This window comes from Scylla paramamosain, chromosome 10, assembly GCF_035594125.1.
Source record: "Scylla paramamosain isolate STU-SP2022 chromosome 10, ASM3559412v1, whole genome shotgun sequence".
Taxonomy (NCBI): domain Eukaryota; kingdom Metazoa; phylum Arthropoda; class Malacostraca; order Decapoda; family Portunidae; genus Scylla; species Scylla paramamosain.
The window spans coordinates 22,182,453-22,195,207 of NC_087160.1; the positions used below are offsets into that span (position 1 = coordinate 22,182,453).

Genomic DNA, 12,755 nt, shown 5'->3' on the forward strand with positions numbered 1-12,755 from the left:
AGGCAAGCGGGAGAGAACAGCCGGGGACGGAGGGTGGAGCCAAACCTGACGCAGTAGTTGTCAGGCAGTGGTGCGGGTCGGTAGTGTCAGCGTCTGACTGGGATTTTCTTTCATCATGGCTCGGTTTACTGTTGTATTTGCTGCTCTGCTACTTGTGTCGGGTAAGTGTCAAGCAATTACTGTAATGGCTTTCTGTTAGCGTCTCATTTGAGTGGATGGGTGATGCCTTGCTGAACAGTGGCGGGTGGCGACAACTAATCACTGCTGACGGGGACTTTGTGGTGGGGTCGTCTTCTCCACGATCTCATACACTCTACCCTGTTGTGTTCATACAGTTGAACTTCTGTAGTTTTTCTCGCTATACGTGAGGTTTAAAGTATGGTGGAAGCAGGAACGTGAGAGCAACAGAGGCCAGAGTGAAGGAGGGGGACGTGCTGGCCGTGTGTCCGTCCGGTGTGTGGGGGGGGGGGGGAGCTGCTGGCCGTGTCATGTGATCTGGTCAGTGCTGCTCCTGCGACGCCCCCTAGCCCCCACCTATGTTCATGAACCTTGTTGCAGCCCCTGCCCTGTGCTCATGGTTACCAGGACGTGGTGAGGCTGGAAATCGATGTGGAGATGTGGTTGCCACGTGATGTGTGAGTGGTAGGGATTTGGTGGGGGATATGTGATCCATGTATACGTACGCTACGTCTCTGGTGATAATGTTCACTCCCTCATCCCACCTCCGTATTGAGCAGTGGGGCAATGTTACCATCAGCAGACACTGCCTACCTAACAGGTTTTAAAAATGGAATAAAGAGTGTTTCTCGTTTTGGTTGGTCACGAGCAGCTGTGGTGCGGCCATAGAGGAAATGCCTTCTGTTAAGGATGAGACTTAGGTCGATGCTTTCACTGCTTCCCGTGATCATTCTCGGTTTACAGTTACTTCTTGAGTGGGGGCGGCGGGGCTAGGTGGCGCAGTTGTGCCGTGGCAGAGGGTGTCAGGCGCTGAGGCCGCCTGGAGCGTGGGCGATGTTACGATCTAAGGTGGTGTATGAAGAGGCTTGAATATTGATAATAGGTGTTACTAGATATTGAAGGGAGCAAGGAACATTTATAATACATAGGGAGGTAAATTTTGATATTCCAGATTTGTCCCAGAAGTCGTTTCTGGAAGATTAGTGAAATCAGTCTTGATCTATATTCATATCCACTCTGGGGATGTTTCTTCGTTTTCTATTTTTTTTTTTCCGAAACCAGTACCAGTTGTTTATTACTAAAACTAATTTATTAAAGGGGAAACTTTTCAATTCTAGTTAAAACTACGCTCCCTTATTACCTAATTTCGCTCCCAGTATTTTGGGGGGATGGAGAAAAATTTGTACTGTAGATGCCAGGCTTACTCCCCATGGTTAGGCATAAAAACTATCGAAGCTTTACCTTGAAATGTTACATAAATGTTACATAAACATCATTGTTAGGAAGTTTGGTCATACAGAGCAGGATAGAAGGGCTGAGACTCCCATCAGGTTGTTTTTAAAGGTAATTTTCATGGCTTGCAGAGATCAGTAGTAAGCTTCAAACGCCTGGGGAGCCCACGTATATGGCAGTGCTTGATGTATATGTGCCCTATAACAAGTATTGGTGTAAAGTAGCATATACAGGACAGTGATTGGTCTGCATGTTCTATCTTTGTAGTATGACAATCGGTTTTTGCAGTTTAATTTTGTAACGACTACAAATGCATAATCCCGATGTTTTCAAAGGCTTGGTTGTTTTAATGTAATTTATGAAAATTGAAGGATGAGGAATATTTATAATACTTTTAATAATTAAAGTAGGTATTGAGAAATACTTTACATCCTAGTTAGTGTGCATTCACTTGTATATTTTTCCAGAGTTTAAGAACTGGACTGGCTATATATTTCTAATTACATTTTTAGGTTTCTGTACTTTGATGATAGTTTTGACCTTCACCAGGAGTAGAGGTGAAGACTATGCTAATATTCCTCCATTACCTAGTTTTTGTAAGTTTTATGTTGGAAGGGAATATTTGAAGGCTCCATTGTATACTGTCACCTACACCTTGTTTTATGAGTGATTTCAAACCTGTTGTTAGAAGGAAATAGTTGGACTTAGAAAGTTTTGGCTGATCAAGGCACCTACATTTAATATTTCCAATCGGTGTTTTCTAACTGGTCTTAAATTTGGAAATAGTTTATATCTAATAACTAAGTTTTGGTTATTCAAGCTATCTTTGATTAACTATTTGAAAATGTTTTGCAGGCTCTGTCATCGCTGAGTCAGACTTTAATGGCTTTGACATAACTGATCCCTCTGGCGATACAACCACCACTGAAGATGACACCACCACTACCACCTCCACCACCACCACCACCACCACTTCCTCAACTACCACTACTACCCCAGAAACTACCACCACCACTACCCCAGAAACTACCACCACCACTACCCCAGAAACTACCACCACTACTACCCCAAGCACCACCACCTCTACTACCCCAAGCACCACCACCTCTACTTCAAGCACCACCACTGCACCTCCCACCACAACCACCCCAGCACCTAAGCCAACATCTCACATTAACTACAACGTGACAGAAAATAACGTGACTTGTGTGAAGATTGCCGGAGAGATCTTCTTTAACATCAACTACTCTCGCACAGACAATGTAAGCACGTGCCATTTTTCCACATGTGTAATATGGGTAATGTATTCCAATCTAGATGTGGCTTAATGCCATTTTGATATTTGAAGGATATCTATTAATTTAAAAGTATATTTGAGGATTGTTTGCATTTACTATTCACTGTTTATTAGATTAATGATCACGAACATCTTGAAAATGTATATATTTGGAGGATAAAGATGGTAATTGGGAATATTCACTTTTCAGACCACAGTCATCGGCAAAGTGTTTGTGCCATCCCTTGGAGTTGATGTGAGTGGCTCCTGCAATGAAACTGATGGCAGCCAGTGGATCTCCTTCACCTGGGGCAAGAATGTTGTACAGATGAACTTTGACCCTGCAGACAAGGACTCCTGGACCTTCACAGACCTCACTGCCAGTCTGTCCATGGATGACTTGGACAATGCCACAGCAGCTGGTATGTATTTTACAGGATAATACAAATATGAGCTTGTCCACTGTAAACCATGATAGTATAACAAAATAAGGAAGTTGCAAGAAGCCATAAGGACTACATTTTTAAGTCCTTGTATGAAACGCCCATTTCCACCTGTCGTCTGCATCCATAAATCTATCTTATCAGTTTCTCGAATGACTAAAACAATACACAAAACATTTTATATCATCTCAAACACAAATATAATATTTATCTCAACTAGATAATACCATAATGCAAATTTATAGACAGAACTATGAAAATTTTGATATAAAAGTGGCAATAATGGAACATGACAGCTACACCAGCACCAGGATTTGTCATCTTGGCCTTCTGAATGTACTAGGGACTGCCATCCTGGAGTTCCTTAATCTTTAAATTTGTAGCAGACCACAAGGGAGAATTTCAAATAACTAACATAGGTGCATTATTCTCTTCAAAACCTTAATCTTGCCACAATTTAAATTATTCAGGTCAGCCATATGCCACACAAACACAGGAAATTCATTATCTTGTAGGAAATTATTACAGTAATGTATTATAAAACCAAAACTCCAACATTTTTTATCTTCCAGGCAAGACTCTGAATTTAACTGTGGACTACAACTTCAACCCTGGTGAAGTGAGTGTCAACCATAGCTTCATCTGCCGGGCAGATCTCTCTACCTCCAATGTGACAGCAATGCTTGATAAGGATCATTATAACTCTCCAGTTACATCCACCCTCAAGAACATCCAGATTCAAGCTTTCAACAAGATTGGGAAGGAGAAGGACTTTGTGGACTGTAAGTATTCAGAATCTGTTTTGTAAATGTATATTGTAAAGAGTAGTTAAAGGAAAAATTATTGTTGGTGAATTATACAGAAGGTATATTCGCCCGGCAAACCATTAGAAAAGGCATAACATAAATGTGAGTTATGTGATGCATGTACTTAAATTTGTAGAAACATTTCATTGAAATTCAATTGTGCATTTCGTGGGATGGCCAAAGTCATTAATCTCACTTTGATAAATTTTAATTCACACCTTTCCCTTTACAGCTGTGCACTGCACTGCAGACAATATCTCGGATGTTGTACCTATCGCTGTTGGATGTGCTCTGGCTGGACTGGTGGTGATTGTGCTCATTGCTTACTTGGTGGGACGGCGCAGGAGGTCGGGAGCGTATCAATCAGTTTGAAGAGGGATAGGTGGGAAACATGTGTAAGGATTAGTATATTGGCATACTATTTGGGATATAGTGGGCTGGCATTCACTGTGATATGTAGATGAAGGAAGTATTTGTGATGAAAAAAAAAATTTTAATTCAGCTGAAAACTGCACTAAGCAGTGTCTATGAAGATTACTCGCTTCTGCCTATTCAACTACTAGCATTGGTTGTGGTAATTTAAGACTACCCTTTCCTCACTTAGCACAGGGTGGCATGATTAAATTTCCAACATCATTTAATGGTCAACATTATATAAAGTTGTCATAAGTGTTATGGCATTGGAATTTATATATTGTAAATAGTTGTGGAAAGATTTGTTTGGTAGTCTGGATGATCATGAGGTTATTTCATTCCTCTTGGGTATAATAAGTATAGATCTGATTTTGTAGGATTAAAATATGTCCTCCCTTGATTTGTTGTGCCATCTCTTCATCTCATGCAATGTACAGATATTGGGTGTCTTGTTTAGTAGTTTGCAAGTGATATTAAGTAAAAAGTATATATGAAAGAAAAGTAAGACTTAATGACAGCACTACCTACCTATATGGGAAATCTCCAATGCTATAGTAGTGTAGGACCAAATTAACCTTGGAAGGGCGAAGGTGCATTTCCCTAGTCAGAAGGTTAACACTTAGCTTTACGACTTGTGCTCGAGTTTGTAAAGATGGGTAATGAGTCTTGATTCTTGTCTGGTAGCAATCTTTCCAGTTCTGAGAATTTGGTTTGGCAAAGAAAATGGTTTAGATGACATGTTCAAAATTGTGTAATTAATGTATGAACAGGTAGGGTGTAAAGAGCAACTTCCATCCTTGTTAGATGCCTTACCTTGTTTACATTCTTAGTCCTTCATGACCTGAGAACTTCATACAGTCTAGTTATGGGTGTAAGTATTTTATGGTGTGAAGTTTATATAAGTTTTCCAAGTAAATAATTGAATTACTATGGTCTTTACAATTCCTGTGCTGCTGTAAATGAATGAACTTGCAAGAAGGCAATTGTCTATCTAACCCAGCATACCTTGCAAATGCTTAAAATTAATTGAAAAAAGAAACTACAGCCTTAGTGCCTTGGTAATTTTTATATTGACATCTAGTAAGAATTAATTAATTAACAACCAAACATAAGGTGCTAGCCAAGTGCTTTATTTTTTAAACTAATGAATCCACCCCCACTAGATTAAGGCAGTTACTTTTGGATCACCTTCCCACATGTTATTCTCCCTTTTTTTTTTTTTTTTTTTTTTTTTTTTTTTTTTTTTTTTTATGGCCTCCGTAAGTGTGACTATAACAAGGGGTGGTTGTGGTTGGTGCGTAAGAGGAGGATCTCTGCATATAGTCCCAAGTGAGCTCCATCGATGTCCTCGTATTGAGGGTTGAGCTCATTCTCCTCGTACGTCAGCAACTTGAAACCCAGATTTGCAAGATTCTCCAGGATAGCTAGACATGAGGTTATCAGGGCCCTCTTCTCGCTAAGTGTTTTGCCATGAAGCTCTATGTGGATCTACGCGGATACGGAGAAAATAGTGTGAACATTAATTAACACGTTTATAGTCAAATTATTTGGAAACTAATTGTGCTGATGTAAAATGTTTGCATAAACCAAACCAGTATGACGATTACATTCGTACCTCTAAAGAAAGCTGAGCAGTAGATCCGAGGGTGGCAGATGAGTGGTGGTGCTGCAGGATCTGGCTTAGCACCGGCCACTCCTCACTCTCAATATCCATTTTCAAATAGGAGAGACGCCGGCCACCGTGATCGAGGGACCTGCAAGGTGTCTGGCATGAGTGTCTTTCCACAGTATACAGTCGTGTTAACTATGACGAAAGAAAATTTCATCTCATAATGCCTTTGCCGATAAGTGAGTTTCTGTAAATAGCTTATGAAGCATCAGGAAAGTAAGAACAATTTTAAATGTGAACTGGATGAGTGACTCGCTAAGAAAATCGCGAATGGTTAGTTAGGAAATATCGAGTTATGTAAGAGACATTAGGTATATAACAAGGGGGCTTTGGATAAGGTACCTAAGGTTACAGGATATTACATTATAGATTTAGAAAGATGAAAGAGAAAAGATGGTTCTGAAACATTTTTTTTTTTAGATTATTAAAGTTAAACAAGATAATCAGATTGTTAATACAGTGCGAATGTGGAGCTTCAACAAAATATACAAATTTATGAATATAGATGATAGATGTACATGAATATTATATGCAGGAACAGCCACATGTAGTCCTACCTTACAGCTTCCCTAGTATCCTAAATACTCAACAAAGAAACAGAGTAGCATGCACGACGTACTTGGTAATGTCCGCGAGGGTGAGATAGTTGATCAGAGGGTCGCACTCGTCACCGTCACAGGACCTGGAAGAGAAACAAGGTATTACAATGACAACGCGTGACTTCATAATGAGTCAGATTTCTCTACTAGTAGGTAAGCAATAACAGCCAGACAAGTTACGCCAGGAGCATTCGCCGGAAATATAGATAGTCCCAACAGTTCTTTTTTAATGTTTGTTGTTTGGCCCCGGTGGTGATGCAGGAATACAATATATCTTAATTATATTTATGGGACAGCGTGGCTTGAGGCAGAGGAAGACTCTTTGTTACCTGGTAGGCTGAAGGATGTAGGCAGCAGGCATGGGTGCATTCCCCCAAACACCCTCCTGATCTTAATATATATCGAGTTGTTACTTCCATGATATTAAGAAAAAAATCAAGTACATATTGCGAAATAGTTACTGGCCATTCTTGCGTCAAATTTCATTACGAATTACAATAGTTGTGATATGGGAAAACGGTGTCTAGGCAACTTCCCCAACCTTTTATGACGCCAAGCCCCGCCCAGCAGAAGCCTGCTTCCCTCCATTCACAATAACCAAGGAACGCATTCTCTGAAGTTTCAGCATTTCATCTTTATAATTTTTTTGCAGGCTCCAGTGAAGGATGATGAAGTTTCTTATTCGCCCCCCCTCCCCCCATCTTGATTACAAAGAGGGTTTAACGATGGTTGTGCATCATTGTCCCATGGTCTGATTTCTTCCATTCAGGCCTAGAATGAGCAAAGGGCGAGCTGGTTTCAGGTTATGCCGCTGTAATATTACACGGAACTGGGCCTGTGTTGTGAAACGCTTTGTTCTCTCGTTAGGACTACTTTCAAAGGGCACATAACTATTCAACTAGATTTTCATACTTTTTTTCTCACTGAGAGTGCGAAATCCTTAGGAAATTCTTAATTGAATCATAAAAATGTCCCTTAAAAAATCCATGAACTTCCAATAGAAAATGTTTAAAATAGTCAAGACGTTGAAGTAGGCAGGGGATGTTATGAGGGAAGGCACGGACTGGCACAATGGAATGTCCCCGCTTTTCGGACAGACTAACTTCACAGAAAACGAAATGATGAAGGGCAGAGTTCCTTTCTGGAAACACCATACGCCGCTAACAGACGCATGGTGACGCTCTCAGGATAGACTGCAAATCAATGGTGGAAAATGTCATAGGTAGACGAAGTGAGTGGAAAGTTAACAAACAGTGAGGGTATTCTTGAAAGCTAGCGTACTGCATAACTATAATTATCATAGCAATCACCTCATGTATCCTGTCTCCGGACCGATGCGGGCTTTGTGGAAGAAGGCAGTGGGGCCCAAGCGGTAGTCGTAGTGCTCGTGGTCCGCGTCGTGGTCAAAGGCATGAACCTCGCAGCCCAAGTCCTGTCCGCCCGCACCGCCAGCCAGGTGACGTGGAGGATGTAATTAGAGGAGCTATGCGTTAGAGCCTTCTTTCTTTATTTACTTATTTATTATTATTTTTTTATTTTATTTTATTTTTTTTTTGGGGGGGGGGAGAGAAAAATGTTAATTTTTGATATTACTTTTGCTCCCTTAGGATAAAAAATATCCATCAGTAATAGCATTGTCAACGATGAACAGTTATGATATACCTAAGAGCATTGTTTAGAGATTAAAAATCGTGAATCGAGAGGGAAAATTCTAATTCTAAAATGTGTAGAAAATCATCCTTGAGTATTTATATTCGAGGAAAAATAAATGTTAATTTTATGACAGCTTTGATAATGAAAATATTTAATTCTGAAAAAAGAAAAAAAATGCATGTGCTTAGACATCGCATAGCTAGGGGGAGCAAATTCTCAAATGATGACAATTACACTGAGTAGTTATCTATATCTATGGAAGGTAGGGTGGATGCACAATGTTGAGGGAATGATGATGAAATCGAGAGGTTAGTATAATTTTCTTGCCACTCGTATCTTTGTAAACGTAAGTTCTCTGTTCACGCATGTACATGTGGATCCGCCCTTGTGACTGGCGGCGCCTCCCTCATCCCACCTGCATATGTTCGTCAAAGGTGAAGTCGTGGCCGATCCCGAAGGAGTACACCAGGCAGTCTTGAGGAACTAGGCCGGCCCACTCATCCAGGCACACCAGCTGTAGTAGTAGTAGTAGTAGTAGTAGTAGTAGTAGTAGTAGTAGTAGTAGTAGAAGTAGTAGTAGTAGTAGTAGTAGTAGTAGTAGTAGTAGTAGTAGAAGTAGTAGTAGTAGTAGTAGTAGTAGTAGTAGTAGTAGTAGTGCTAATAATCACTATATTCTAATATGAAATGTTAAAATGCAGTCACCATTTACTCCCTTTCCCACCTCCCCTTCGCGTTTAGCTTCATAAATGCCTTACTCATTCACTCACTTTTGAACCATCGTAAGCACCTAGGCAGGATCGACCGCCCACTCGGATCAGCTTCCTGCAGGAGGTAGTTGGGTGCGTCAGCAGTCGGTGTAGGCGTTGAGCGGGCGTTTCCTCCTGTGGGTCAACGCTGAGAGAATGCGGAGTGGTATTATTGTATCTATAAACCGTTGACATTGCTCCTCTTACTCTACTCATCCTCGAATACTTGTCATCTTCCAACGACCAGTAAGAAGAGTAACTGATTTTGAGTATTTCATTCTGCTGTGTCCTCAGTGTCGCCTGTCTTGCCTCAACTCTGTGGTCCAGTGACCGCGTGTGGCAACGTGCCGCAAGATGGTGCATAAGCCACAACACACCCAGCGTCATCACACCACACAACACAGCCACCTCCACCCACTGACACGCAACCCTTGAACCGCGCTTAGATAGTTTTCCTCGCTCAAGCTCGACACGTACGACCTCAGGTGACATTTTCTCATCAGCGAGGCACGTATGCAGGGACGGTGGTGAGAACCGATTGCTGCGTTGCTGCGTGGGCACGAGGAAGTGAAGCAGCTTTGAGGACGTACAGGAAAATTAATCCAATATTCTTTTCCCTTTCATATAATAAGTTGATACATTTTATCACTGTATACGTACTTGTTTTCTATTCCATCTGAGACAGGGATACTAAATACTCATTGGTTATGGAATCTGATGTCACTCGAACATTTCCCAAATCAGCACCCGTTACAACAATGGTCAGGCGTGGACAACCTGCTGTCGCCGGCGGCGACTGACCATACTTCGTAAGAATGTGCTGGGTCATGTAAAGCAGGAACACCGAGTACTTTATGTAGCCTTTGACCTTATGTGGAGCTATACTGCAGTTGCCATGAAAAATGCTGCATAAGAAAGCCACGTCAGTATTTTACAAATCATCCTCATTGTGCCATTCATAAAAGTTGTCACTTCATAATTCAAGAAACAACACAATAACTTCCCAATTCTAAATAAATATTATGAGCTAAGTGTAACACATTGATTGTACAGGTAATGTTGGTAGAGTAACACATCTTGGTATTCGCGTTATGCTGTTCTGTCAGTGTATGCAATATCTGTGTAACTGTTAATGAGTGAGAATTCAGGTAAGATCAGCATCCTCCCCCTATTCGTATACCTTGACAACAAGTATCTGCAAGTTATAAAGAGTGATGTATGTCCTGTCTAAACCACCCATCTTGTTATGTAACATAATGTTATGAAGAAAGTTCAACTTATAATGTGCTTCAAGCACTAAGGCAACATTGGCAGTGTGGCACTATGAATGATGTATGCAAATACGGAGATTTGAAAGGGACGGTTACCAGTACCTCCCTGCTGTTGAATTATTTGTATCTATGCAGTGTCATGTAATAGTCGACAAAACGCAGCAAACGGGTAATTGACAAGCCCTCCAATGATTAAACGCATTCGCTTGCAACAAGGTTTTACGCATTAACCGGAAAAAAAAGTACAATTACAAGGTCTTGTATCACTGTCCTTTTAAAAAGAGCGGAGATACACGAGGCGTGGGACCTTGGGACTGTGGTGCAGCTCTCTGGGGAGGGGCACGTGACCCTGTCAAGGTTGGACCCCGGTGACCGCTGCAGTAGGTAGACACTGCAAAGGGAAACCGTTTGCATATTCTTTAAGGATTGGTGTTTTTCTCATGCCATCAGCACATAATACTAATGTGAAGGTATAGAAATGCTCAATAATCAAGCATCCATTTTAGTACAAGATTTAGTGTCCCACGTGACCAAAGTCTCCCCAGGAACACCCGACCGACGACTGACGGTTGGCCTTGATTCACTCTACCGACGTGAGTTGACACATGACTATCGTTGTAAAACACTGCTGATGTTTGCGTACAAGAAACTTTAATAATACATAGCAGTTATCAGAAATCAATGACTGCTTGACTGTACAGTATAACATAACTAATAATAAATGGAACACAATGTTTGGATGCAGTATGATCCACAATTTCGTACAAGGCCTCGGGACTCCTGCTGCCGGTCACCTGCTAACATGGGGAGAAAGTTCCCAACTCTGGGACTGCCAAGGGAAGTATTGTGTACTATCTACTATGTAATGACAGCTACTGTATGTGTGGGTCTCTCTCTCTCTCTCTCTCTCTCTCTCTCTCTCTCTCTCTCTCTCTCTCTCTGAGGATGTTCAGGGGACAAATTTACGAGGTGACAGAGTCGACATCAGTGCGGTAATGAGAGAAGACAGGATGGAGTAAGTATATCTATTTTGGTGGAGTGGTAGTAGTAGCGGAGATATAGTACAGTGGGCGGGTGAGGCCCAGCTGACCGCCGTCCCGCTGACCATTAGAAGTGTGTCGCTGCCGCCGCTCCGCTTCCCTCCTTTCTCCCTCCCTCCCTTCCTCCCTTCCGCTGACTGGTTGGTCCCATAGCCAGCACCACATGAGCAAAAAGTGAAGGCTTATTCTTCTGGATTTGCCGTTATATTCTTCTTGAGTGTATCTCAGAAGAGTGTTACCTAAAACAGGAGGATGAATTATCTATGATATGTTTGGGCTTTGTAGGTTGGGAAAGGGGAACCCCAAATGAATCTGGTATATCTTATCAGTCTAATAACTATACCCAAGTGTCACGAAGAACATTACGCAAAACGTGGCATATGCCATCTATATTTTTCTCTCTTTTCCAGACGTCAGTAGTCTTGGTGCATCAACCATACTAACAAACGAAAGTATAAAATAATGAACATGTTTTATGATAAAACGATGCAGTTAGTTTCATATATTTTTCATTGCCTGGAAAGTTAGATTGTTGAAACCGTTATCAAAGTTAAGTTGGGAGAAACTCGGGTTACAGCCCCCATCACCTTCAGACCACGGCGCGTTGGCTAACACTACACAATACGTCCCTGTAGGAAACACACAAGGGTTATACTGAAACCTATGTTATTATTTTTCGTGCATTGTTATAATTGAATCTTATAAAATACAGTTGTCATCACAGAGTCAAAGAATTTGCGTATACTGTGAACGGACGAGACTCCAGCTCTTGGCAAGGCCCTCACCAGCTGGGCCATTTAACTCTACACACATCGACCTTATGGCATATACACCCGTGAAGGAGCGTGATGCTTCTTAAATATAACTACATAAATATACCAGTCAGATATACGCTCCAATAAAGTATCGATATATACAATTAAATAAAAGGATTCATCATGATGTGTTTGATGGACTAGATGTGTTCTCAGTAAATGAAACAGGGCAATTGAATTTGCCAAGGCTTTGCAGAGGTTCGTGTCTTTGTTTACCAAAATACCGTGGCTTTAAATCGACAGTGGGGGCATCTGGCGGCAGTTAGTTTAAAATTTGGACTTTTTGTTTATATAGGTATTATGACAAACAGAGACATTATCAAAACTTAATACTACAATTGTTAAATGCTGTTATAAGTGAAAGCCTGACTTGTGAACTTAAATAGCATCAGAAGGAAATGTGGGAAGAGAAATTTAGGGAAAATGGTGTGCAACGCTCGCTGAGTGGGACTGGCGGGAAATTTGTATGGCATCAGGATTAGATTTTGGCGCCACTTATTGTTCACTGGCGGACGGGCGGCGGGAGGGAGAGTGGCGCTCTCCGCATTTCACCTCACAGTTGGAGTAAGTAGCACTTTAGAACCTTTTGAACCGCTTTTCCTGTAACCTTCAC

At 41.3% G+C, this 12,755-nt stretch overlaps 3 protein-coding genes across 7 annotated transcripts in view; 2 read left to right on the top strand and 1 right to left on the bottom strand.

Annotated features, from left to right (window-relative positions):
- On the top strand, nt 1-5,277 carry LOC135104361 (uncharacterized). 2 transcript variants are annotated; one of them, XM_064011687.1, is made up of 5 exons: nt 1-161; nt 2,266-2,672; nt 2,898-3,108; nt 3,702-3,911; nt 4,168-5,277. In XM_064011687.1, exons 1-5 carry the CDS (start codon nt 116-118, stop codon nt 4,305-4,307), a joined length of 1,014 nt encoding a protein of 337 aa, XP_063867757.1. In that variant the 5' UTR covers nt 1-115; the 3' UTR covers nt 4,308-5,277. The 2 variants fall into 2 exon arrangements, with proteins under 2 accessions (XP_063867757.1, XP_063867758.1); XM_064011688.1 differs by lacking the exon at nt 1-161 and adding an exon at nt 614-635.
- The window catches only part of LOC135104360 (uncharacterized), an 8,680-nt gene continuing 332 nt past the window's right edge, over nt 4,408-12,755 (bottom strand). Inside the window, exons 2-7 of one of the 3 annotated variants that reach the window (XM_064011685.1) lie at nt 9,038-9,164; nt 8,686-8,784; nt 7,928-8,049; nt 6,638-6,700; nt 5,965-6,103; nt 4,408-5,837 (exon numbers count right to left, since the gene is read on the bottom strand). In XM_064011685.1, coding sequence (XP_063867755.1) covers nt 5,619-5,837; nt 5,965-6,103; nt 6,638-6,700; nt 7,928-8,049; nt 8,686-8,691 — 549 coding nt within the window. In that variant the 5' untranslated portion in view covers nt 8,692-8,784; nt 9,038-9,164 and the 3' untranslated portion in view covers nt 4,408-5,618. Of the gene's footprint in view, nt 5,838-5,964; nt 6,104-6,637; nt 6,701-6,946; nt 7,332-7,927; nt 8,050-8,685; nt 8,785-9,037; nt 9,769-12,755 lie in introns of those variants that run through there. The other 2 variants (XM_064011684.1, XM_064011686.1) reach the window with 2 other exon arrangements.
- Nucleotides 12,618-12,755, top strand: part of LOC135104359 (transcription factor E2F6-like) — a 16,974-nt gene continuing 16,836 nt past the window's right edge. The window contains exon 1 of one of the 2 annotated variants that reach the window (XM_064011678.1): nt 12,618-12,706. The gene's annotated coding sequence lies outside the window, so the exon portion shown is untranslated. The remainder of the gene's footprint in view (nt 12,707-12,755) is intronic. The other variant, XM_064011682.1, reaches the window with a different exon arrangement.